The following is a 26,939-nucleotide window of genomic DNA, read 5'->3' on the forward strand; positions in this document are numbered from 1 at the left end:
GGGATTTTAAGGCCGCGAAGTCTACTCATGTGCACACTCGATATTTCTCCAAACGGAGTACGCCGGGCTCGGTAGATTTCCAAGTATACTGGAGATTGGAACAGTACTTCGGCGGCACTCGATGACGTAGTATGCTTGAAATAGTGGCTCGGAAGCAGCTTTACTCGCGATTGAGAAACACCCCCTGTGTGTGTGTGTGGCAATAGCGCATTGTGTGATAGAGAGAGAGAGAGAGGGAGAGAGGGGGAGGGAGGGACCGTGTCAGCATGGACGTGTTGTTAGCATCTGGTTAGCTAGCTGCACTAACGGACATAAGGAGCTGTTTGTTCCACAAGAAGCTGGAGGAGAGTCCTCTCCTCTCAGACTGAGAGACTCAGGTGAGCTAAAGGACTCTCTGAGTGTTTAGATAGTTAACTTTAGTCTAAGTTATCTCAGTGGGTCTCAAACGGTTTGGTCACCAATTATTCAAAAGATTATTTCCGCGGCACACCTTCATATGATCATTATAGTTATTAAAAAAAAGAGAATAAAGGAAAAACAGTTATGAAATACTATATGGCAGTAAAACAAGAATAGAGTTTAAAAGGGGAGTGATTACTAAAATATCCATAAAGAAAAAGTACATCTGTTTACAGTTCTGCGTCATATGGGTGTTGAGAGAGGTATCCATAGATCTCTTCATTTTGCTCTCAAAGTGCACAAGATTGATGCATTTAACTTCAATATTTAAAAATAAATCTTCCCGGTGGAGCATCCCCCCGGGACCCCCCCCTAGAGGAGGTGAGCCACCCACTCATAAAAAATACCACTTTACCCCTGCCTATATGCCGTGAGCTGATTATCGAGCCTTCATTGTAACAGTCGCGGGTGTACTGTGTGTGTGTGCGTGTGGGGAGTGTTGCAGTAAAAAATGCCACCGTAGTGCCGCCGCCACTGTGGGCTAAGCCCCGAATGTTTTCAGGTCCAGGCGACGCCCCTGGTGAACACAACACTGAAATCAATGAGTTCTTCATAAGACTGCTTTTAAACTGACGGTATGTTTTAGACTAAATTATGCCATAAAACATTGATTTTAATTTCTAACACAGCTGAGCGGAAATGGTGTCAACACCCTGACAACCTCCTGACCTATCAATCTATCCTCTCCTCTTTCTCTTCTTCGATCTCTCAGGCAAAAAGCACTTTCTTTCAAGATAAGATCCATTCTTCCTATTCCAATCCCAAAAAACTATTCTCTATCTTCTCCACCCTCCTTGACCCCTCCCAGAGCTCCTTCCCCCTCCTCCCTTCTTCCAAGCGACTTTGTTAACTACTTTGAAAAAAAGGTTGATGATATTCGCTCTTCATTTTCCGACTCACCATTAGTCACCACTGGGTCACCAGTCCCACACTAACCTCCTTTTCCCCTCTCTCTCCAAGTGAGGTTCTTACCCTCATTACCTCTGCCCGTCCTACCACCTGTCCTCTGGACCCTATCCCCTCAAACCTCCTTCAGACTATCGCTCCTGATATTCTACCGTTTCTCACCCATCTCATCAATACTTCTCTAACTTCTGGTCACTTTCCAAACAGTCTCAAGGAGGCAAGAGTAAACCCTCTCCTAAAGAAACCCACTCTCAACCTGTCCGATGTTATAAACTACAGGCCTGTCTCTCTCCTCCCATTCCTGTCTTTAAACAACTCTCCTGTTATCTCCATCAGAACAACCTTCTTGATCCGCACCAGTTTGGTTTCAAGGCAAGTCACTCCACAGAAACTGCTCTCCTATACACAAACACAATAGCACAAACTTAATTTTCTATCATTGTAATCCAATCAGAAACAAGAACAATCCCAAACTTTAATATCCCTAGACTCAAACTTAGTCACTCACAGATGCAGTAACTGCAGACTGAATAAAACTATGTATATCTGAGGTCAAAAATAATCTTTTTTCTACACCTTCTATAAACAGTGGAGCAGAATAGGACATGTACAAAAGCAAAAATGCACCCCTCAATAACTATAAGCACCTCTTATCCTCGGTGACCATATGTTGTACAGTTTTATCAGCTTCCTCTTCAAAAAATGTGGCTGTCCACAGCATGCCTTGAATTTATTTCCCACGATTACAAGAAAATGCTTATTATTTATGATATAAAAGTATGTTAAACATTTTAACATATTTTTTTTATAGGTTGTAGTCTCTATCACCACTGCCTAGCATGAATGTGTAAGACGACAGCTCCATGTGTGCTCTGTGATTTATGGCAACAGCATCTGTTTGTGCGATAAATAAATCTCCTTTATTTACTTTAAACCAAATACATTTTCTGCGACATTCAATCTTTAGCATACTAAATTAAATACGTCTTGGAGTCCAGAAATGGTTAGTACTCGTAAGAGTCTAATGCAGTGTGTTAAATGATTTAGTTGATATTTAAATATTACTCCTGAAACACTGGTTATTAAAAAGCAGAGTCTTTTATAATTTTGTAATGTGTCAGTCTGCAAGAATTACCTATTTTACTTATACCTCCACTGTTTGATTATCGGATGACATGGAGCAGATGGCGAGTCGGTGCGATAGCAAAGCAAACACTGTCAGAGTTTGTACTCCTGCTGATTCCAGACAAGACTAGGAGCAGAAAGTCAATATGGTCACAACTGCTCAAATAAATCATTAATCAAACGCTTCAAAAGCAACACTTGCAGACACAGAGATAAAGAGAGGTTGTCTTGGACATCATAGGGGTTTTGTTTCAGGAATTAGCCTTTAGTGTTGAGGATTTTTCCAAAAAGTTGTACATGTAAGAGTAAGGGAGCTGGGATGTCATAACAAACGTGGTGAAAAAAGTGGGACTAACCTGCATCTTTCATCAAAACTGAACACAAATGCACACACACTGACACACACAAACATGTGAGGCCTGTAAACTGTACTGTATTCTGTAGCATTTTAGAGTCTAAAAAGGTCCGATTTACCCTTAAGGACTCAGACACACACATGCAAAAACACACGTCAGGCCAGCATTTCAAGTTCAGTATCATGTTTTTGTGCTTTTAATTGATTTGTGATAAATGCCAAATATTTCAAGAATGTTTTTCCTTGTATTATTTACACTGATTATCCTTGGGATTTGGAATTTAACCAAGTTTTTTGTGAATGTCATGTTTTGGTTGAATTGTAAACTGGGCATAGGTTGAAGCTCCGTGTTTTTGAGAGGAGAACAAATGGAAAGAGAGGACATGATGAAATTGTTTGCTCAGAGAGTAACTTTGACCTTGTGGTGATTGTGAACTCCCCAGCTCATTACCACTAAGCTCAAGTTGTAAACGCCAGGCATATTTACAACAGCTGCTTTCCCCCGGCTTTTAGAGCAGGTTGATTTGACAGGACTAACACCTCAGAAGAAATATGGCTCCATGATGTCAGGAGTCCAGTGTTGCCCTTTGGCACTCTATTTGCTGTCACTACTGTCTATTTCACCAAATTAATGCTATAGGCAGTCTGTGATTAGGTCCGAACTGACAAAACAATTGTTATTATATATTTATTAATTCACTTGAAATAAAATAAAAAAAACAGAAAATACAAATTCAGTTCTCTGTGATGTTTCAAAACATCATCTCCAGACAAAGTGGAATGTGTTTCACACTGATTTAGCGCTTGAAAGCGGACCCCACGTTCGCGTCGGTCCGTGTGCATGTGTGTGTGTTTTTGTGAGTATGTGTGTGTGTGTACAGTATGTATGTGTGTGCACCCCTCCTACTCCTACCCTCACTCCGCTCTCTGGAAGCCACAGTTTTATATTAAGCGTTGAAGCGCTCGGATCGGCTGCCCGCGAAGGAGAGACGCACCGGCACCCACGAGGCGCAAACTCACCGTCCCACAATGACCGTGGAGAGGATATTCGACGAGATCGGACATTTCAAACGGTATCACTTCAAACAGAGTTGGCATGGTTCATTGCGGGGTGCTTTGCGTATCTTCAACAGTGGATTTGGAATAGTAACTTCTCAACGTCTCAAAGTTATTTTTAATTCCATGTTACAAATGCGTTTTTGAAAACAAACACTAATAGATGCACATTAAAAAAGAGCCCAACCACTTCGCATGATGTTTAGTACAATGCTTTTGGATCATTTTGAAAACATATTGTACCACATCTAAATGATTAGTGAGGGGCGAGTCTTCACCTCAGAGGAACTTGTGTGTGTTTTTGAAGAAATAACCCTACTTTTCTGACTCTGATTGGAACTGTATATTTATCTTTTGTTTATTGCATGACAAGTTAAAATGCTAAATGTAATGCCTGAATGTAACTTTTTAGAAGCTGTTCCAGTTTGTCCCTAAGCAAAAAAAGTGCTGAATTAATGTTGCTTCTTTATTACTTACGTTTTCACACAAATCACAAGCCACTATTAGTATATATGTTTCAATATGCAGTGTGTCCTTTTGTATCAAATGATTTGGTCTGTCTAACTTAAATCCTATGCAGTATGTAAAGTTGGCTTATTTTGAATGCGCAACAACACTGTATATATTGTTAATGCACTTGAGCAAAGCTTAATATTAGTTAGAGTTGTTAAGATGACCTTTTTGCTGTTATCTGTTCAATGGGAGGGCTAAAAGATTGCATGCAACTCTCTCATCATCTCTTATACATCTCTGTTGTCAACACATCTTAATACATTTAATTTCTCTCCAGATTTCAGGCATGTCTGTACTTCGCAGCAGTCTTCCAGGTGATAGCCTGTGGGATCCACTACCTGGCCTCTGTATTCTTAGTGCAGACGCCAAACTTTGTGTGTGGGGGGCCAGGCAACATCACTGAGGTCCTATATGGTAACCTGACAGCGTCTAGCCTGGAGGACATCCTACCAATCTTCAAGGCAGGGACTGGGCCCTTGGTAGTGACGACGGGTGGGGGGGAGCAGTGGCAGCTCAGCCGGTGCCACAGCGCCACGCGCATCAACCCACGACCCTTTACAGACACCTTATATACCAACAAAACAGTGAAAGCCTGCGAAGGGACCTTTGTCTACGACCTCACTGAAGTTCACCAAAGCATCGTGACGGACTGGGACTTGGTGTGTGAGAAGGAGTGGCTAGCTAAGCTGTGCCAGCCTACTTTCATGCTGGGGGTGCTGATCGGAGCGTTGGTGTTTGGGGATCTTGCTGACAGGTGAGCAGGGCTGCAGGAAGGAGGAAAAAGGGGAGGGTACTTTTTGCAGAGCGAGAATCCACACAGTAAATGATGTCATATGAGACACATGAAGATTCACCTGTACAGCTGTTATTCTCCCATGTGATTGTAAACAAGAGCACATGTTCAGGTAGTGCAAGCTGTGGCTGAGAGAGCCTGCCTTTATAATACTCTACACATGTAGTCATAAGTTCAGGAGACATCTTTGTACTTAAACATGATACTGTCATCTCAGTGGTGTTTATGTGACTGCAGGACAGAGTTGCTTTCGAGCATGTATAGGCATGAATCATACTAGGCATGAATCATGTAGGAGAGGGATAGGAGAGCGATAATCTGGTTGGTGTGGATGATGGGATGAGGAAAAACAAACAGAAAGGAACAAGTAAGACAGGGAAACAATAGGCACACTTTGGACTGATCAGGTGATCCAGCCAAACAGCTCAGTCACAACTGAAGTGATCAACATTTAGAAGAAGTACTTTGGTCTGATACAGTCAGTCGAGTGTAAACTTGCTCTGATGTTTGCTAGCCTTCTCCTAAGTGGTTAACATGAGTTTGTTAATCATCATCCCACCACACTGTATTTTGTCTTGTGTTTTTATCTGGGGTCTAATCCACCATGACTATCGGGTGAATGCTTTAATGGGCTGAGCATCACATTGTAAAGTCAGGTTTTGCTTGAAGTGCTGGAGAATCTCTTCCATGTTGAATGCAAAATGCGATCGGATGTTTATGTTATAACCTATATATACAGTAAACACTGTATTTTACCCTGCAGACACAGCTGGAGAATATTGGTGTTCAATATTGTACAGGTAGAATTAAGGCAAATCTCTAAGGTGTGACGCAAAGGGTTTGCCCCAAAATGCTGCAGGTAATATTATGACTTGTGTACAAGTTGCTAATAGGGCTGGCTTTGACTGAAGACAATTCTTAGCTGTCTCAAACTCAAACTATTTAGTTGATTAATTGATTAGTTGACTTAATATACAGATCTATAAAACTGAGTTACTCCACAAAGAATCCCTTAAAAGCACCATAACCCTGTTTGAATGCATTGCTCATCTGTTTGTAACTTAGGTGAGCTCAATTACTCTATCTACCTGTCTCTCTTTCACCCTCTCTCTCCTCCAGAATTGGTCGCGTGAAGATCATGATGTTCACCAGCCTGTGTCAGTTTGTCCTCGGGGTTTCTGTAGCATTCTCTGGAAACTATTATATCTTTGTGGTGCTCCGCTTTCTTCTTGCAATGGTAAGTTTGGGTTGAGTTGGTAAGGGGCTTTCTACTCTCTGTTTGTAATAACTGCTTCTTAAAGGGCCCATGTCATGGCCATTTCTACTGATCATAATTCCATTGTTGAGGTATACTAAAATAGATTTATACTGTGCAATTTTCCAAACTCACATTGGTTTCTCATACAGCATCTCTGTAAAGTATGTGTATTCACCGGTATTCACTCTCTGTCCTAAACGGCTTGTTGGAGCTCCTGCCCCCACCTCCCTGTGAGCCCAGTGTGCTCCGATTGGTCAGCTCGGCCACTCTGTTCTGAATAGTCAACCACCAGAGAGGCTCCGCCCATGTCTAACACAGTGCTTTTTTCGGCTCTGAGCGGAACATCAACAATGTTTCCTGATCTGGCTGGACGAAATCAAATGCAAATCACAAAATATTAGAGAAGCTTAGTTGTTTTAGGTTCGTTAGCTTACCAGCTATATTAATATGCTAATCTACGTTTGCTAGTTGTTCAGTGTAATATGTCAACCTACTATGAACAACAGCTAGTGGTTCATATTAGGCTAGCAAGAACATGTTTACAATTGCAATCTTATACGGGTAGTCTGCTACGTTCGGTCATTCATTGTAGCTGGCATAAAAACAATGTTTTCCCTAGCAAACTCATGTCTAGCTCTTGGTAGCCTTCTTTTTTAGCTCGGTAGCATACACGCTAGGAACGCCAACTATAATAGTAATTAAGTTTCGCGACTGAGTATTTCGTGTGTGAATGCAGACATTCTCCTACTATGAGATACATGTAAGGCCATCTGCTGACATTGGAGTTGATATATGGAAACGCTAGCAACTTAGTTAGCCTAGTTAGCACTGTGTCAATGGCTTAGCAGCCCGAAAAACGTTTACCCATTTAAACAGTCGTGGTAAATACCTTGTTTGTTTTAAACATCATAAATACACAAACAACAATGAATACTTACAGGTTGTGTACCCGAATCTCCCGCTGGTCCAAACAAAGTAGGAACAGCATCGTTCTTCAGTGCCCTACGCTGTACATATCTGGCATGAATCGCTGAAAGGTTTGTGAAGCTTTGTTTTTCGTGAAATGCTGGCAGAGGGTGTGGCCTCTGGGTATTCACACGTCACAGTACCCAGGAAGTAAACAATGGAAAATGAGAAATCTCCAACGAGGCGTTTTGGTGCAGCATCTATACTGTGTTAGTGTTACTCGCTACAGGGTGTACATTGAGGGTTTTTGACTCTGCAGACCGTTGACATGCATAAAAACCTTCATAACACACAAGGGGACGGGTAATAACCGGAAAAGCATGACATGGGCCCTTTAAGGTTTATCATCCGTCTTTTTTTTCCTACAAAACTATCTTTAGCTAATAGCTTATGTTCTCTATGAATGCCACGTCCTGTTAGTCACATTGCCACCAAGCCAACATGCAGACCACAGCATGTTTCTTCCAGCTGTGTGTATTAAGAACATATTCACATAGCTCTGAGAGAAAAACATTTAAGCTCATATAAAACAAGACAATGCAAGAAATGTGCAGACTTTAATTTCTCCCATTTTTTATAATCAAGAACATATGCCAATGTAATGACCTGTTAATGTTATGAGTTGAGTTGATGTTCTTCTAAATAGTTAAAAGTGAAAAATCTGATTTAATCTTACAAATCAAATCAGGTCCGGTACTGGTAAAAGTCAGCTGCAACAGTCAAGTAAACTGATCCACCCTGTTGAACATAAACTATTATAAGGAATCTAGAAGGGGAGAAATAGTTGTAGAGCCAGAAAGTAAGAGTGTGTTTGTAAGTTAAAACTGTGCAGAATGTTGTTTTTGTGTGCATAAAACAACATGTTTACAAGGCCAAGGGAGGGAGTCATTACGGTTAGTCCACATGGCAGGGAATTTGTGCTGAAAGAGCCCTTACAGTTCAAAGTTTCTCTCCTCTTCTTCTACCATCCCCCTCCCATTCCTACCCAGCTACAGCTGTTGTTTTTCACATAGAGACAGACACAGATAGGCTTATGCTGCAGAGCCACTCCAAACACAGCGCAGACACAGTTTATTAAAAAGGGACTTAACACCTGATTACTGCCATATGCATCACGTTGAAATAAAAAAAACTAATGTTAGAAGTTCTGACAAAGAAAACAAGGGTTCAATGTTACATGAAACGTTGTATATATAGCAACATACCATAAATTAGAAATGAAGTAAGCTAGTGCTTACACATAACAACCAGAAATTGTGACACTCCGTGGTTAATACAATACAAACAATGTGTTCAAAATAAAACTTCAAATAAAACTAATTAAACAATTGGTATATGTATTTTATTTGTAATAAATAACCACTCAGGAGTCTGTATATCAACAGAAAATTATTTTGATCTCCTCTCTTTCTTCCACCTTTTCTCAATTTTATCTTCCAATCCTCCTTCCCCTTCCCTCTTTTTATCCGTGTACCTACTTTCCTCTTTCCCATCTTTGCGTTTGGCAGGTGTCCAGCGGCTACCTCGTGGTGGTGTTTGTCTACGTCACTGAGTTCACTGGCATTAAGGTACGCACATGGACCTCTATGCACGTGCACGCAGTCTTTGCTGTGGGCATCATGGTGGTGGCCCTGACCGGCTACCTGGTGCGGGTCTGGTGGATCTACCAGATCATCCTCTCCACCTACACCTCGCCTTTCCTGCTCATCTGCTGGAAGTTTCCTGAAACACCCTTTTACTTGATGGCCAAGGGCCGTTACAAGGACGCCCAGGCTCTGCTGGACAGGATGGCCCGCTTCAACGGCCTCGAATGCAGGCTGAAGGTGGAGGACCTGTTGGAGCCGGAGGAGAGAGAGAACAGCACAGCTCTGCTGGGGCAGGAGGAGGAGGAGGAGGAGCGGCCAGCACCGTCTGAGAAGAAGCTGTCCATCCTGTCTCTGTTCGGCAGCTGGAGGATGGCGGGCCGTACGTGCACAGTGTGGTCCATCTGGTTCATCGGCAGCCTGGGCTACTATGTCTTCTCTTTGGGCTCTGTCAACTTAGGAGGAAACCAGTACATGAACCTCTTCCTAGCTGGTAAGTGATTGGCTGATGAGTGTGAATATGCATGAACAATATATACTTAAAAACTTATGTCAGTGTGGGTTTGAAATGAGGCTGTTTACAAAGTAAACTGTTCTGATTTTAGAAACACATTCAAATGAGCCTGTAAGCAATTAAATAACAGAATAACAACATCTTCAAGCTTAATACTGTAGCTTCCCTGTGTCTTTGCCATCTGATTAAGAAAATAAGATTTTTTTTTATAAACACCAAAACGGATGCACTTTTCATGCAATGCAATTTCCCTCCTACTGATTTATTGTACTTCCTTTACACGCAAACATTTATATTCCTCACCTATGTCATGTGGGGACATCCGGCTGAGACTAAGCGTCACTAACCTTGCAGATGCAGGTTATTTGGGTCCCCTAGATCAGTGGTTCTCAACCTTTTTACACCAAGTACCACCTGAGAAAATAGTTGGCTCTCCAAGTACCACCATATGACCAATGTTAAAGTACAGTCTATGCACAGTTCATGCAGGACTCGGAGGCAAATGTATTCATAATAACATTATTCATTGTCAGCCACAGCTACATGTACAAAGGGCAGTTTCTCTCTCTCTCTCTCTCTCTCTCTCTCTCTCTCTCTCTCTCTCTCTCTCTCTCTCTCTCTCTCTCTCTCTCTCTCTCTCTCTCTCTCACTCATCACTCACTCACACACGACAAGCGAGAATATAAAGGACTAAATAATAACTTATTCTCACACAACAAATGACAACTGTACATACATGTCATTTCCTATACCAAAGTTTGAATGTAGGCCTCCTGCAACAACCTACATTGTAACAGAAAATGTCCTCTTGGGAATTCAGTTCCACAATAATAATGAAAGCCTCCAGGAGCAGATGAGCCTAATAGCTCATCTTCAGTCTGCTGATGTTTGCTATTGCCATTTCTGTGGTGGCAAAGTAAAAAAGATAACAATTAAGGACAAGTGTGTGTGCTTTTTCAGCTTTTGACCTCGGTCACAGCCTTCTCTCCATTCTTTGTGCAAATGCCTTCTTCCTGGGTCACTTCTCTCCTCCATCACAGCGTTGTGACTGCATATCACTTTTGCGTTGCTGGCGGAGCCTGCGCTTGTGCTCGGTTGATGACTGTCCTCCTCCTCATTCACTTGTTCACTTTCCCTGGTAATATTCTCCTCTGTACCTCTCTCACAGCATCTTTCAGCTTTCTTCTTTCTTTAGCTTGCTTGCAACGTTTGCTAATCGTTCGCGGGTAGTATGGTCATCATTAGCAACGCCAGAATTTCTTTTTGTCAAATCGTTGGAGTATTTTGATAGTATGATTTATTTTTTAATTAATCTTATTCAATCAAGCCTCAAACTGATGGCACTTGTCCCTATAGCCTGTTTTAAATTGAAGTTGTATGAGGTCCTTACCACCAGCTGCTCTTGCAGTAATAAGTAGTGTACCTTACTGTCCCAAATGTGCACAATGTAGTGACTGCTTTTCGTCTTTTTGTTTACTTAGTTGTGTTTTCTGTATTTTATATGTCTGTGTTATGTGTAAGAACGTGTAACGTTGCTGCCTTCTTGGCCAGGTCAGCATTGTAAATGAGATTTGGTCTCAATGTTTTCATCTGGTTAAAAAGAAAAAAATTATTATTATTATTATTATTTTTGTATATGTCAGATTCTTCCGCGTACCACTAGCGGTACCACAGTTTGAGAACCACTGCCCTAGATAGAGTTTACCTTGTCAGTGTGTCAGTGCCACTATAACCTCTCACTGACAGCTGCCGGGTCTTTCCAGGTGCAGTGGAGGTCCCCTCTTATCTGGTTGGCTGTTTTGCAATGGATCGGATTGGCAGGAAGAAGACGTGCGCCCCAGCTCTGCTCCTGGCCGGCGTCGCCTGTATGCTCATCATTGTGGTACCTGCTGTACGTACTGAGAGTGTGTAAGAGAGTGAGACATTAAAGTGTGGGTATTCTTTAATCTTAGACTATGATAATCATGTTAATTAGATGCATAATGAACACTTTTATTTCTTTCTAACTCTAAAACTACTATAAACACCATTTTTAGTGTCTCCAAAACAAACATCATAATAACTGCAACAGAATTCAATTCTGTTGACCCCAAATGTTAAGGAAATTTGCAGCACAAATCATTGTCATTTTCAATGCAAAAACATTACCATTCAAGGAAAGCCAGAAACATGTTATATATGACATCTGGCTATGTCAAAGTATTTTCACTTTCAACTTGTGTGTACCCTCAGCTCTTGGGATTACCATCACATGACCCCAGGCCGTGAACCTCTGTTGAACCCTGATATACGACACAAGCAGTTCCCAGTATCTGTTCTCTGAGCACTGGCCCAATTTAGTGCTCCTCCTGGTTGGGTTGACAGCTGTTGCGTAATGTCCAAGTTAATATGCCCTTACATTGAAAGCCATTACAAACAGATCGGTCAGCATGCCTGAGAGGAAAAATAGCAGCATGGAGACAGAGGACAGAGAGTCATCTATCTAGCTTTTTTCTACTTTTCCTCTCTGCTGATGTCAATGTGCAGATCTACATACGCCTCACATACCAGAGGGCATGGAACCTAATTTAGTATAACTAACTATTACTGTTTGAGCAGAGTTTCACAGTGGACTGAAACATTCAAATGACTTGAGGATGTCTCAGTGTCAGGAGCATCATACAACAGATTCTTGCTTTCTGTTTTCATCCAATGAGCCAAGTTCACAACCATCCAGGTCAAGGGTTAGGAATAGCTTGGCAGTCTTTATTATTTTGAGAAGGAGAGCATATCTTCCCTTTATTCCCTCTTGTGTACACTTTCTCAGCCATTGGTGTGTATGTTCTCATACTTTCTGACCCCTTTATTTTCACCAAACTTGGCATTAGTCGCACTCTTTGTATACAATCTGTAATTCCTTACAAGAGGCACACTTCTTTTCTGGGTCAGATTTTCTATCCATTCTTGTTTTTGAGAAGTTTCTGACGATTTGTAAGGCGATCCTTGCAGTCAAAACCTCATTTGGTCTCAGGAAATACTCAACAGTCTCCCTTTTTATGGTTCCTACACTGAGTGCTCTTGCTCCTGAATGCTGTGTTTGTCCATATTGCTACACTTACAGAAAGTTACAGTAATAGCCCTCACAGACCCTTACCCCTGGCTGTGTATTATGTCCAAATTTAACTTAGGGTTTTCTAAGCACTACACTCGATTTTCTTCAATATCTTTTGACACACATAATATGATAATGACCATGCAAATATACCATACTACTGACGGCTTTACACAAACAATGTTAGAAACATTAATTATTGCAAAATACTAAACAACACATTCATTCAAAACCAGTACACCTATGGTGGATTAAGACCAACAGTTGATTAAAAGCTTATTTGGAGAAAATAGCTTCACACAGCCTCCCTCTTCTCTCTGTGTAACTTTAGAGTAGTCAGTTCTGGCCATATATGTGTTGTTGTCTGGCTCTGTTACATCATAGCAACAGCCAAGTTAAAGTTCTCCAGGTTTTTTTGTTTTCCACATTTAGTACAATATCATTTAAAGGTGTGAATGCCAGAGATCTTTATTTTTTAAATACAATTTTCTTTCTTTTCCCCTTTTATTATATTATACAGCTGAAAGTAGATTGGAAAGGGGGAGAACGGCCATCTCCCTCTCCAATTCCATTAAGGGTGTGCACATTGAGATAAACAATATAAACACAGGCCTACATGTATTACAAATATATAGTTTATGTGGTTTCTAATGCAGCAAAGTATAATAATGGAGTTAAAAGTATCTAATGGAGCAATCATTCCTTCAGTTTATTGGATCACTTGTGAGAAACTATGATAAGATTCGGTGAGGTTGATCTTCAGTTCATGGAGTGCTCGTGTGATCGTCTGTGCTGTTGTTTACAGCTCTATTAGGGCAGTCAGGGGTATAATGAAAGTTCTGAAGGTCAAAGGGCTTGTGTTTTATTTTTGACATCTTTAACCCCCCCCCCCTTCCTTTTCCACAGGATATTGATGCACTGGCCATCGCTCTGTGTATGATAGGGAAGTTTGCCATTGCAATCGCCTTTGGTCTCATCTACCTATACACCTGTGAGCTTTACCCAACCATTATCAGGTCAGTTCAAACAGGGGGGTTTAAAAATGCTTATCAACGTATTTTTGTTAAGATTCTTCGTAGATGTTTTTACATTTTTATTAGTAACCTCATTCCACAGAATATTGTTCATAAGACTTGAGTCTTGTTCAAACTGATGGTGTTAGTCCTCATGTATACCCTGACGTCACTGAATCTGTCTTCTCTAATGTTGCTGACTGTGCATGGTCTCCCTCTAGGTCTCTGGCAGTGGGTAGTGGCAGTATGATATGCCGTGTTGGCAGTGTGGTGGCCCCCTTCTGCGTGTATCTGGCTGATTACTGGATCTACCTACCTCAGGTATACATGTTCTCCTTTCAATGGCTCAACAACAACAGATATTATTTTATGTTAAATGTCCTTGTCCATTCTGTCCTATTTAAAACCATGTTTCCATTATGCATAATTTAGCTACACAAGTATCCTGCCAACAAAGAATATTTTAACAAATGAGTTCTTTACTAAATTCATATTGACCCCTGTGTAGCTCATCGTGGGAATCCTGGCGTTCATTATTGGAGTGATGATGTTGTTGTTGCCTGAGACCCTTGGCAGACCTCTCACAACCACTTTGGAAGAGGCTGAAGCTCTGGGAAGAGAGCCCATCAAGAAGAACTTGGGGCATAAAGATGCTGGGGACGGGTTGGAGATGAACCAACATGAAGCCAAGGCCTGAGTTGTACACTGCTGGAATCCAAGAGAGACTGACGTACAAAGAAGCTTTGGGGGACAAAAATAAAGGAAAAAAGAGAGGAAATGGTGCCTGCAAAAAGTGGAAAGAGTAACATCATTGATTTTGCTTTTATAAGAACTTGAAAGGCCATGTTTGTTGGCATTTTTTCTTCAAAGTGACCAACAGAACATTTCCTTTGGGGTCCTAAGACATTGCACAAACCCTTTTGTGTTCATACAGATCACAGTAACAACCACCAACAGATCTGTGAAACCACAGTAGTCCATGAGTTTATTGAAGATAATGAAAAGGAAATGATTTGCTGTGTTTGTTTGTGTGTGTGTGTGTGTGTGTGTGTGTGTGTGTGTGTGGTTGGGTGTTTCCGAGACGGGGAATAACTGAAGGATATTAATTAATAATTTCAGTTGAAGGCAATTTCAGTTTTAATTTTGTTGTTTTGTTATTTTTTTATTATTTTTCCAAAATGCAGACTTTCAATAGGTCCAAGTTGAACAAGGAAACCGATGGATGTTTACGATGGAAAGCTTGAGAGATATAATTTTACTGTTTGCAAATGTAAATGATGTTTATCATATTAGTTTGGCTAGCTTGTCAGATGGTCAGAAATGCAAAAATAACACCCATATTGTAGAAAACTGAAATAATCTTTTACAAAAGGAAGTGGGCATGAGTTTATGCTCTGTGATTTAGATACCTGCCTAACTGTTATCATACATGTAGAACATTTCTGTGCCTGTCTTGAAGCTATAGTATTAAAGCACACAGATTCCATTTTATTCTAAACACACAATGCAATTAATCTAATTTCCATGACACACACAATATCATGTTTTATTCTAAAACAAGTGCCTTATTTTTTGTTTCATATCAAACTAGTGTGGGAAAACAATAAATCATGAAGAGTTTAACAATCAACAGTTTTCTTGATTTGTAAATGAAGAGTTTGTTTGCTTCATTTCATTATAGATGAATAAATATTCTTCTTCACTACACTGCACTTTTCAATCTGTGTTGTTCATATTTATCTGCTGCAAAACTATACATCGACAACGTTTAGTTAGAGGAAATAATATTTTGACAAATTACCTAATAACCATGGCAAGTTAGAACATCTTATTTTTTCCTTATTTCTTCTTCTTTGTCTTCTCTGTCGGTTAAAAGTTCATATTGGTGCTGGAAATGCAGGGAATCATTTTTTTTCAAACAAGAACATAGAGCAAGTCTCTAAAAAAAGCCACCTCCACTAACAGCTTCCTATTTGCCTTCCCCACGGCACCACCCAACTCATGAACTAACCCTCTGTTCAACTTTGAAATAGAAAACTATGCAGATCCACAACGGTGTACAATACTGTATGTGTCTGTGTATATGTGTACATGGAAAAGCTAGGGTTGTGCACTTTACTTTGTATGTCGGAAATAAATTCATAGTCGAAAAAAAAGTCATATGTTGAAAAATTTGAAAGAAAGTCATAGTATAGTATATCGAAACATTTGAAAAAAAAGTAACAGTACAGTATGCCAAACAATTAGTAATAGTATAGTATGTTGAAAAAAAATGTAATAGTATAGCATGTCGAAAGAAAAGTCATAATATAGTAAAAGAAACAAGTGGACAATAGTTTGGATGCCGCTCTTTCAGTAGATGTCTATCAAGCCGATGTGTATATCAGTATCGGAGGTTTATGGAAGGTTGAGGATGAGATACGTTGCAGCATTCCTGATCCGGTGAAGAGGCCATCACAAACTTCTTCATACAAAGTAGTAAAGTAAGTAAGTAAGTAAGTAAAGTGTAGACACTAGCTGCAATAGTTAGAAGACATTTATTTTGAAGACTGTAAAATAATGAACTGCATTAGTTGTTAACAAGTTTTCAGCTGTTGATATGAAAACCTTAAAAAATTAAAAAATAGTTTCAGAGCCGCCAGAAACCAAGGATACAAATGATCAAGTTATTAAACATATTTTTTCCTTCCTGAGAATCTTGTCTGGAACGCAAAGGAATACAAAATAATAAATTAAACTGGCAAAAAAGGAAACACTGAAGACAAACCAGGACAATGAAAAGGTACAGACAATGGAGATTTGGATGGAATAGTGAACTACGTAGATGACTGAAACATAATAGCTTATGGCAACTGTTCTCTGGATGATTGGTACATCATGCACTCTAGATAGCTGCTGGAGGATTACACGTTTTAGAGAGACAACAACCCTTAAACAGCAATGATCCAATTTGAAATGAAAGGCAAATTAGTATCCAGTATTGTGACCAATCCGCTCATTATGCTGCAGAATTTCACCTCAGACAAAGTACAGTATATTCATACAGTTTAGTAATGCATCGCAGTAGAAACACTGATATTTGGCAAACTCAATCTTTAAAACTTTGGATTAAAAACACTGCGCTCCATAAATGCTTTTTAGTGTTTATCTCTGAAACAAACGCCTGTCCCGAATAATAAATCTATGCTAAAATACACTGCTGGTTGGTCAAACTCAATCATTCATGCACACACAGTTGAATTCTTTGAATTCATAATTGAGTGCTTACTTTCTAACCCTCATTTATACCTAATAATATCTTACAAATTGAATTTTTTGTTATTAACCAATACTATATCAACTGACTTATGTCACAACAGCTGTGCACAAAGGTTTCCTGTCAGTTATTGGAACTCTTAGCGAGGTTTGGCACTTACAACAGTCCGAGACAACTAATATACATAAAAGGGTTTTGGTACTATTTTATTCGTGGATCCCATTTCTCATTCCAGCTGTTAGGACACACACCTTTTAAAAAAGCATGAACCTCTTTTTTAGGCTATGTCTCGGAAGTACTTTCTTACAGTAAACCAACACTAAGAATATTTCCCAACACATTTAGCCCTTCACATCTTCAAATAATCTCTCCTGGAGATTACAGCAATGATGTCTTCTCTTTTTAACCATAAAAGGGCTCAAAAACAAGCTCAAGTTCAAACAAAACTTGAGTCAAGCAAATTGAGCTAAACAATTGTTCTCACTGTCCAACTTTTAAATAGAGCATGTTGTCCTTCCAATTACTCAACCCTATAGTCCTCAGTGCTGAGCCTGTTATGAAAGGAGTCTATTGCCAATGGAAAGCAGAGCCCGTAAAAACACGAGCGTCAGAATCCATACACCCCTAAACATACATCACTTTTCTTAGGAATGCTGAAGGACGGGAATGCCCCCTTAGCCCTCAGGCTGCCTCCAGCTATCTCCAGCCAAATAGCTTCTTTTGGCTACGTCCACTGTTCGCCACACCGCTCTTAGGGATGGACCAGCCAGCTGTTGGCATCCTCCAGGTCTGTGTCGAATTCCTCGTCTTCATCCAGAGGCTCCGGGGTTCGAAGGGCCAGCTCTCGGAGGAAAGAGGGTGAGTGGGCAGGGGGCTGGGAGACGGACTTGAGGCCGATCTTTTTCTTCATAAGATGGAACTGGTCTCGGATGAAGTTGTAGAACTCATACTCGTAGCGCATGCGGTGGTAGAGCACCTGCAGCGCCTCCAGAGTGGGCGTGTGTTTACGTACTGTGCCTGTCATATTCCCCATCTTCTTATAGTCTGCAGAAAGAAGAAGAAGTAAAGAACCAGAAGAAGTCAGGTTAATGCAATTTGACAGCAATACAGTCAAAGAAAAGGAATACCAAAATCATGATTTAAAAAGAGATCAATGTGCAAAACCTCAATTTTTAAAGGCAACAACAGTGTAGGAGCCAAAATGCTGTGGTAGCCTGTGTTTAGTTATATTATCTTCCTTATTTGTTAACACCACACACACTTGTCTCCATTATTTATTTATTTTTAAACAATATATTTACACCACACACACTTGTAATAGGTTGTTTCCGGTAATTGTCACATGGGTGTGGTTAATGGTATTTAGGGCACCTGGTGTATGTGGATGTTTAGTAGCATGACAATGGGGATGAGCTTAGCTCTGATATCTTTTGTTGACCGTATGATTCTGTTTGTTTATTGTTTTGATTTACAATATTAAATATCCTTAAAACGTTGAGTTCAGTACAGACTTTATTATTTATACGGGTCACATCAATGAGCGAAGTTTAGCCTCAGAGCGGCCGTATTATGGGAATATAGCCGCCACAAACAGGTACCAATATGATACATCAACATATGTTTTTTGATTGTGTCCTACCAGGGCTCTTGTAGATGCTGAGCACTCCAGTAAAGTAATGAGGTAAGAGCCTCTCCAACAGGAGCAGAACATCCTCCAGCTCCTCCAGGATACCAACAAGCAGGTAGTTCTCCTGCACATTCTGTTTGGCCCTCTCCAGAGCCCATACCCCCGGCTCCCTGGTGGAGAGAGAGGAAAAATCACGAGTAAGAGACAGACAAACAAGTACAATAACAGAGCAGATTTACATGCCACGTTTAATAACATGTCCTCCATATTAAGAGTCTGTAGATACCTGCATTGAGGATGCTGTCCACAGAAGTATGGAATAATGTAGAAGACTCTGGGATTAGAGCACTCTGGGTAATTCTCTAGAATGCACACATTGATATCCTGAAAGCAGACAAACACATGACAATCATCATTTTACATTATGTTTCATTTAACTTACACTTTGATCTAAAGTGACTTAGAGTGCAATAAACCACAAAGATACATGCAGCTACATTTGCTTTAAAGAGGCCAAACCACTGTAAGTGCTGGTGCATTAGATTCAAGTGAGCTAAACCCTTAAGCACTATATGTTGTCAGTTAGGTTTAATGGCCTAGGCGCAGGCAAAACAGTACTTATTTCTTCATAGTTTGCCGAGGTGCAGGCGTAGAAGAATCTTAAACATATTTGTAGTGTTATATTTTTGCCACTAGAGGGAGCCCATCACCAGCACTGCTGTGAATCCGCTGATAGTGATCGTCATAGAAGTGCTGCAAAACCACATCCTGAGATCAAAGATAAACTCTGCTCCTTCACCCTAGCTGCTCAGATTAGAACACATATAGTTGAGCATGAAAGAGTGCTCGCTTTAAAAATAAATATATGTTAATGAAATATAAGCAATATAGAATCAGATAGTAATGATAGTCTGTTTTTATGTTGTAATCAAGCAATGATGAACTTAAACCTGTCACTAATAAGGTTAGATCACAGTTGGGACATTTAGAACACCCCTTTGTCTAAATGTGGTAGCTATTAAATAATGAGGGGGGAAAACACAGAGGACAGATTAAAAACACACATGCAGGAGTGGAGCAGGCCAGCCACTCAGTTCTATGGAACTAGAAGTCAAATCCGTGTCAGGTGACGTAAGCTTTATGGATGGCAACAGGTCCCAAGCAACAAAACACTCCACGAAGCATGACTCACACACGCACGCACACGCACACGCGGACATGCCACATGTGTTCTCAAACGCACATGCGGTAGCACCAGGCTATATGCATGAGGCAAAGAGTGTTGACAGGTAGAGAAAAAGAGGATGGGATCTACAGTAAACGTGGACACATATTTAAAGCGTAGAGATTTTGTCAAAGCTTGTCTACACTCTGATAAGTCTGAAACTGCGTATTTAACTGCCAACACGGAGACCAAAATGCTCCATCACAGAGAAGAAGTTGGGTCAGACGGGACCGGAGGCCCAGACTTTCCCAGAGTTCTCTGTCTGCTGTTAAGGGTGAGATGTGAGGGTCAAAAACACCCCACTGACCATCATGTGTGTATGAGCTTAACAGTTAGACAAGGTAAAAGATAGCCTTGTGATTTCTCTTATCACTCTCAATCTCATCATTCTCTCAGCTTCCAAAGAGGTAGTGATGACAGGAAGAGCAAGAAAAAGTCTATCTACATAAACTGGGATGACATAAATTATGCACTTGGTCAGTTTATTTTTCCTTGCAGCTCAATGCAGTGCTGCATAGTGTGTGATTCACCGAGTGGCTGCAGGGTTTGTTTCAAACTTTATGACTGAGCTGCACAATGCACCAGGAACATGACTTATTGTGGAGCGAACCACTGGAAGCTCACCAAAGAACAACACATCCAAGAGGAACCTTTAGAAAACAGTTCAAACGTGCACTATTGTTAGAGTGTGGGCTGTTTCCGGACTTGTGAAATCTTTTGCTTGCTTTTCTTTGATTCATAACTTCAAGGAGAATTTGTTGCCTTTTTCATGTTTTATTATTCAAAGAACGACAGTGTCATCATGTGTTATCAATTATGAGTATATCTCCTTGCCTTGACAGTTTCCTATCAGTGATGAGTGTTACAGTTTCTCAATACTATATAACTTGTGTGGGAAACTATAAACCCCATGCAGAGATTTCAAAAGAAAAGTTACAGTTGATGCAAGAACTAACTTGAACTCATATGCAACACTGTTATATTTTACACACACTCGCCACGCCATGCCAATAAAAATATAATGGGACTCTATACAGGCCCCCCCAACACTTGGCTGTAATGCAACAAAGCACAAAAGCTCCCAAAAATAATAATAATTTGCCGTAATATAAACAGTAACAACATAGGACAAAAAAGTGAACGCCAGAAAAAAAAAAACAGAGAAAGGCGGACAGGAAGTGACATGTGTGACGCCATTCCACAACACATATGGCACCTAGCCAGGAAGTCCCCCGTCCACTTTGCTCCGACACTTGATACAGGACCCTTATGCCTTAGTATTTAGGGGACCTCTGGGAATGCAGCCACAACTCATTCATATACAAGTGCGCACAATCATATACGCGCGCGCGCACACACACACACACACACACACACACACACACACACACACACACACACACACACACACACACACACACACACACACACACACACACAGCCGACAGACAATACACACTCTCTTTTGAGGACCCATTAGTATTTCGAAGAGAGCTCCTGTGTGCACACTCAGACTCATTGTTCCCATTCCCACTGTGGATTAAGCCAACTGAGCAGTCACAGAAAGTGTAGAAAAATAGGCCCTAATCTCTACGGCGGCCTCCTGTTTCACTGAAAAGAATGTATGCATGAATTAAATCAGGAGTAATTGATGATGTGAACCTCTCCCATGGGGCAGGTCGCCACAGTATTCATCAGGGAGCATGGGAGTATTACACCTGGGTCAAATAACATTTAAACCTGCAATGACTAAGTTAATTACTTTTAACTCTTGACAAATGACAAAATCTTAATGACAAAAAAAGTCATTAAGATACTTTTCTGTACAACAAAAAACCCATGCTTGATAAACAACCCCTGATCAATTTTATCAGTATAATTAATCTTTCAGTTGCACCTTAGGCATCAACACTGTGAAAGATACGCCACCCTACTGTTTTCTAATGTCAAGACATGCCAGGGCATGATGGTTCTAATAAAGCCTCTAAAGCCTTTTATATTTGACGGTTTGCATGTGTCATTGTAAATGTCCGATTAACTCAGAGCAGATGATTTTCAAACGCTGTGAGAACATCTAGTATTTTAAACTATGAGAACTTACCTGTATTTTCTAGGTTCATTTGAGACACTGAATTACCTAATAGACATTTTGCATTTGTGGTAGAGCAAAGCCTCTCAACGGCTCCTTCTTATAATTTGATAGCCGAATATAAATACACACTCTGACCAGATCAATCTCTTTAAAACCCACCTCGTCATTTGACTCCTAACTGACAGTCAGTGCGTGTGCTCAATTCCATGCATGTGCACCCCGCGTTCAGGTGTCCAGTGCATGCCTTTATATAGTGTATGTGTGTGTGTGTAAAAAGGGGTGTGGGGGACTGACGGAAAATCCAAGCCGACCACAGGAATGTCTCAGTAACACGTGCATCAGGTTCCCTTGGCCCCGGCGAGCACACTGACAGTGTTCTTTCATTGACACCTCTCACACACCCAGCGCAGGGCTAATGTACAGCAGGCAGGGGACGTATCCAAGACTAGTCCCAACTCAGAGTGTTGACATAGCAAGGCACTCACGCTGATACACACACAGATATTTGAAATGCTGTACTTGCGAGACACATTCATTTCCTGGCCTAGAATCTGGACACAGCACACAAAAACGTTTTTATCAAACTTTTTTGGATTTCAATATTAAATCAAGAGAGAATTATAATGAAATCCATTGATTAGGGTTGTTGATTTTTCAGGTGGAGCCCCGCCAGCTCTCCGTAAGCCACATTATAAAAAGGTGTTATACATTTGATTAACCACATAGCTGCATACTGTTTTAGATGCTTAGGTAAGCTAGCGTTTAGTAACTATGCTGGACAGGTGTTACAAATAAATAATACTAACAACAACATATTAACAATGTTAGTTGGTTAAAAAACGCAAAGCATTGCAAAGCGAGATACATTAATATAATATCTATGCAGTTGGTATACAGCAAATCTCAGTTCTGAACATTTCCAGGAAATAAAGTTGAAGCTGAATATACGTCATGTGGAAGGAAACAAGACTTACATTAGCCTTTACTGACTCAAGGCCACACATTACATACTGTATTAAAGCAACTCAAACTAAAAAGTGAACAACAGCAAATTGTCATCACTCTGGAACATTTGAGTCAGTTTTTAATTCTTAGGGTCAAAAGTTGGTCCTCGCACACACACAGGTAAGCCAGGCTGCAGCAGCACAGCCTCCCCTTTCCCTCAAACTGTAGCAAGGGGCCCCCGTGGTCTGCATACTTTAATAACTCAACTCACATGGTCCAAAACTCCGGGGAAAGCAGTGCAATACTTAATTACACCCAGTCAGACATAAGTTAGAATGACATTCACATTTTCCTCTATGTATGGCCTGACAGTATGAAGGTCTGTGGGATAAATGACTACCTGTGTTTGTACCTGGATACTAATTTGTTATAAAAATGTTAAAATAGTATTGATTTAATTATTGTTTTGACTTGCTTGCCAACCTTTTTGGCCAGCCTGCTGAACCCAAATGTAGTACAGTATTTCCCACCTCACATTAGACCCAGCTCTTAACTGCTAACTCTACCTGATGTTCTCCGAAGTTAAATCTCACATACAGAATTAAAAATGGCAACATGAAAATTAAAGTGAGGCTGCAAATGGCATGTACTGTGATATATGAATATTCAGCTGCAGGGGTAAACAATTCTGCAAGGCAGATGTGGGATATCAACTTTCTGATGTGGTTTTAAAACATCAGGTCTCTAATTGGAATCACAATCATATTTAAATATCGGGTTTGCTTCAGGCTGCCGAGGCCTTACACTTTTCCTTCGTGCCTCAAGCAACACCACGTGTAAAACATCTTCAAAGAGTATGGTTTTGATATATCACTGTATCGAAGAAATGTTCTCTTTCTTATATTTGAACAAAGAAGAAGAAGATGTCTGTCTGAAGATAACAGAATACAGAGATCTCAAACTCAACTAACACGTCATCTGGCTGACAGTTCATCGGGTTTATAAGTATTTTCTTGAATGAATGAACGAACGCAGAAATGTAGACTGTCAGTAGGTACACATTCCTGTTCGATCTTTTGAGGAAGATTAAACAGAGTTTTTATATGACAGTCAGTATCATCACTCTCTCTCTGTACAACGTCTACAAACAAACACTCCTTGACTTACGTGTCTCCATAATTAGTGTAAAGCTCATACCAGAATAAGAAATGAGTTCACAACATTTCATGTCTCAACTGAGCTTAAGGTTATGAAACCATCTGGCCTGGAACCAAAACAGATACAGCACAGTTGTTGGCAAACTAGTGACTTCAAGTCATAAAGTTACTCTGTAGCTCTGTGAAATACTGCAAATGCTTTAGTATTTCAAACCATAAACATCAGCATTGATTTAGCTAATGTCCATATGACAGTAAATGGGCAGCAATGGGTCCATTAAAGGTGGCTAGAAAGGAGGGTTTAACTTTTTAAATAATATTGAGGGGTTTATATTGGGTGCTGGTCCCAGTTTATTAGGTACCCTCTCTGGAGCTACTTCAATTATAAGTAGTTTATTGCTCCAAGTAACAACAAATTATTTTACAATTTTGGGGAGCATTTGGGACATTGACCCTTCTACTCATTACAAATCTGACACACTGTTTTGGCCAAGGAAGTGCTGCTCAGAAATAGAAAGAATAAAGGTGGCTGGTGCTAGATAAAAATGTATTTCAATCTGCAAGGCAGGTTAAAAGGTTTAGCCCCAATAATACAATTAATCAACAGTCCCGTGTTCCTGCGTCACTGCACTTTGTGTGAAACTCTAGCTGAAGGCAGAAGTAGTTCTCATGAATGAAAAGTGGTGCACCTCACGCAGGAACACGGTCCTATCATTACAAATGTATAACAAGTTTTAGTTATTGAACCATTAAAAGTTCTAAGACATAATTGGCGAAGATTACACAACTCAAATATGTGTATCTAGGCATTCTTTTTTAAGAGAGAAATAAATCCACTCTGTGAAAAAAAGATTAAATCTAAGACACTCATTTACTCCACGATACACACATCTATAAAATGATGAAATACAGCTCGCGGGTAGAACTTTATGCTGAGTAAAATTGCTTTGATTTTCAAGCCAGAAATAAGAACTCATAAACAAAATTCTCACCAGGTATCTCTCATCATCTTTCATCCCTGGAGTTCGGATGAGGTGGTTCTGCTCACCCCTCCAGTCACCAAAGCGACGGAAGAAGTAGTTTGAGAGGAACCGGTTGATAGGGTCCCGGATTATGTTGATATAGACCGGCTGCTCTATCCTGAACCTTACAAAGACAAATAAAAGAGTAAGTTAAGACCTTTAAACAATAACAACAAACTGCTGCTGTAAAACATCATGGTATATTGGTGCACCATTGTACCTGGTAAAGTTGAGGAAGTGAACATGCCGTGTGTAGAGGAATGGCTGTGGGATATTACTGATGTTTTTCATGAGATCAACCTGGGGACAAAAAAGAAGCCTGTTAATTTGACATGTCAACATAAATCGGGGCATTCATCCAAGACGAGTTGCGGTCTAATGAAAAGCCTGTCCATAACGTCATGGTGCAAATCAAACAATTATTGCATAATTAGACAATAATCAAAAGCCTAGCAAGCTCCTGAAACTCAAAACAGACTTGAAGAAGAAACTGGGTAAATATTATATTGATAGAGGCTTCATTATAAACTAAATGTTATGTTAATAGACAGAATCTGCAGGTATTGTCACATGTAACCAAGAGTTACCATTCCAGATTGGAACTGAGCATAATTAAAATGCACTTCAGATGTGGGTCCACCTGGTTTTCTACCTCCACCTTGACTCAACTTCTGTGTTTATCTAAAAAGGTTTAATACCATAAATCCCCTTCGTCATTTTATGGACAGGAAAGCCAACATTATTAGTGCAATCATTTCAAGCGTCTTCATCTTCCTCTGCTGCTTTGACAGATTAAAAAAAACATCCTGAAGGCTTTCCATGGAGAGGCAGGCTCACAGAAGCCAACAATTCAACTTGGAGACGTCCCAGTAGTTCCAGATCCAGGGAAGATCTTACATTAGATCTTTGACTGAAGGCCGTGCAATTGAAACACCATTTTGATTAATTCCTCTCAAAAACAGCTCCATATTGTAATAAGTGTGTTTGTGATCTCCAGATATCCAAGTATGGTGGAAATTAGAGACTTTCTACGTTTTTTGTTAGCAAACATTGCACAACACAATTTGTCTTATTTCGGAAATAAATCACTTTATAATGATACACATTTTGGAAATTGACTGACACAAGAATGTCTTGATATTTAAAAAGCATACTCATTCAATTAAAAATAGTACTGAAGTGTTTTTGGTGGACTTCTGCCAAACTCAAGATATTAAGACAGACAGTTACAGACTGTGTAAGTGCTAGAAGTTTAAAGAGATCAGAGTTTTGGATTTCCCCAAATATAAAATGTCCTGTGAACCACTTGCCCTTTTTAATTATGAAAACAATCCCTTTATCTCCCCATTCTGTAATGACATATTCCACTGTACTGCCGTCTTTGTCCTTGGAAAACTCCTCTGCTGAGAGACAGAAAGCAATGTGTCGCTTTAACCTCTGTGGCACATGTTGTTGCCAGACGCTTCTATCCTCCTGCCAGTAAGCAATGCAACAGTCAACAATTTGTTTCACCCTATTCCCGTCATGCCATGTTATTGTTACAGGCCTCTCCACCAACAAACAGTGCTGCAGAGACAAGGACAAGATCCCACACTGGATTCTTTTAGAAAACACTAATCATTTTGCTAATTGGAACACACAACCATGCCAGAGGTACTGCTAATGTGAATTAAAGCCGGATATTCACAGTGATGGGTTTGTGCTTTGTCATCAAGGGGATCCAGAGATGAAGATTAAAAGAGCGAGAGGCAAGGCCGGCCAACTAACAGCAGCTGAATTCGGTTACACTGACAAACACATGGATAACAAATAAATTGTCTCTGCATGAAAATGGCAAGTTTAAGAGGGTAAACACAAAGGAATAATGAACAACAGCTGAACACTGCACATGGAGAATGCAATGAGTCCTTCTGCTACAAAGACAGTAACCCACAGGGGAAAGGCAAATCAAAACTGGAGACCGGGGGAAAGAATGCATACACA

General features: G+C 40.3%; 2 protein-coding genes across 2 annotated transcripts in view; one reads left to right on the forward strand and one right to left on the reverse strand.

Annotated features, from left to right (window-relative positions):
* Window positions 1-3,806: 3,806 nt before the first annotated feature.
* slc22a16 (solute carrier family 22 member 16) lies at window positions 3,807-15,815 on the forward strand. Its single transcript, XM_034144012.1, has 8 exons — window positions 3,807-3,918; window positions 4,692-5,168; window positions 6,327-6,444; window positions 8,940-9,507; window positions 11,292-11,419; window positions 13,526-13,635; window positions 13,854-13,953; window positions 14,141-15,815. The coding sequence occupies exons 1-8, from the start codon at window positions 3,875-3,877 to the stop codon at window positions 14,327-14,329; spliced, it is 1,734 nt and encodes a 577-aa protein (XP_033999903.1). The 5' UTR covers window positions 3,807-3,874; the 3' UTR covers window positions 14,330-15,815.
* Window positions 15,816-16,150: 335 nt separating this feature from the next.
* The window catches only part of usta (uronyl 2-sulfotransferase a), a 49,619-nt gene continuing 38,830 nt past the window's right edge, over window positions 16,151-26,939 (reverse strand). Inside the window, exons 4-8 of the mRNA XM_034144013.1 lie at window positions 25,177-25,256; window positions 24,927-25,080; window positions 18,802-18,899; window positions 18,528-18,685; window positions 16,151-17,932 (exon numbers count right to left, since the gene is read on the reverse strand). Of these exons, the coding sequence (XP_033999904.1) occupies window positions 17,640-17,932; window positions 18,528-18,685; window positions 18,802-18,899; window positions 24,927-25,080; window positions 25,177-25,256 (783 nt within the window). The 3' untranslated portion in view covers window positions 16,151-17,639. The remainder of the gene's footprint in view (window positions 17,933-18,527; window positions 18,686-18,801; window positions 18,900-24,926; window positions 25,081-25,176; window positions 25,257-26,939) is intronic.

Source organism: Trematomus bernacchii, unplaced genomic scaffold (genome assembly GCF_902827165.1).
Source record: "Trematomus bernacchii unplaced genomic scaffold, fTreBer1.1, whole genome shotgun sequence".
Lineage (NCBI taxonomy): Eukaryota > Metazoa > Chordata > Actinopteri > Perciformes > Nototheniidae > Trematomus > Trematomus bernacchii.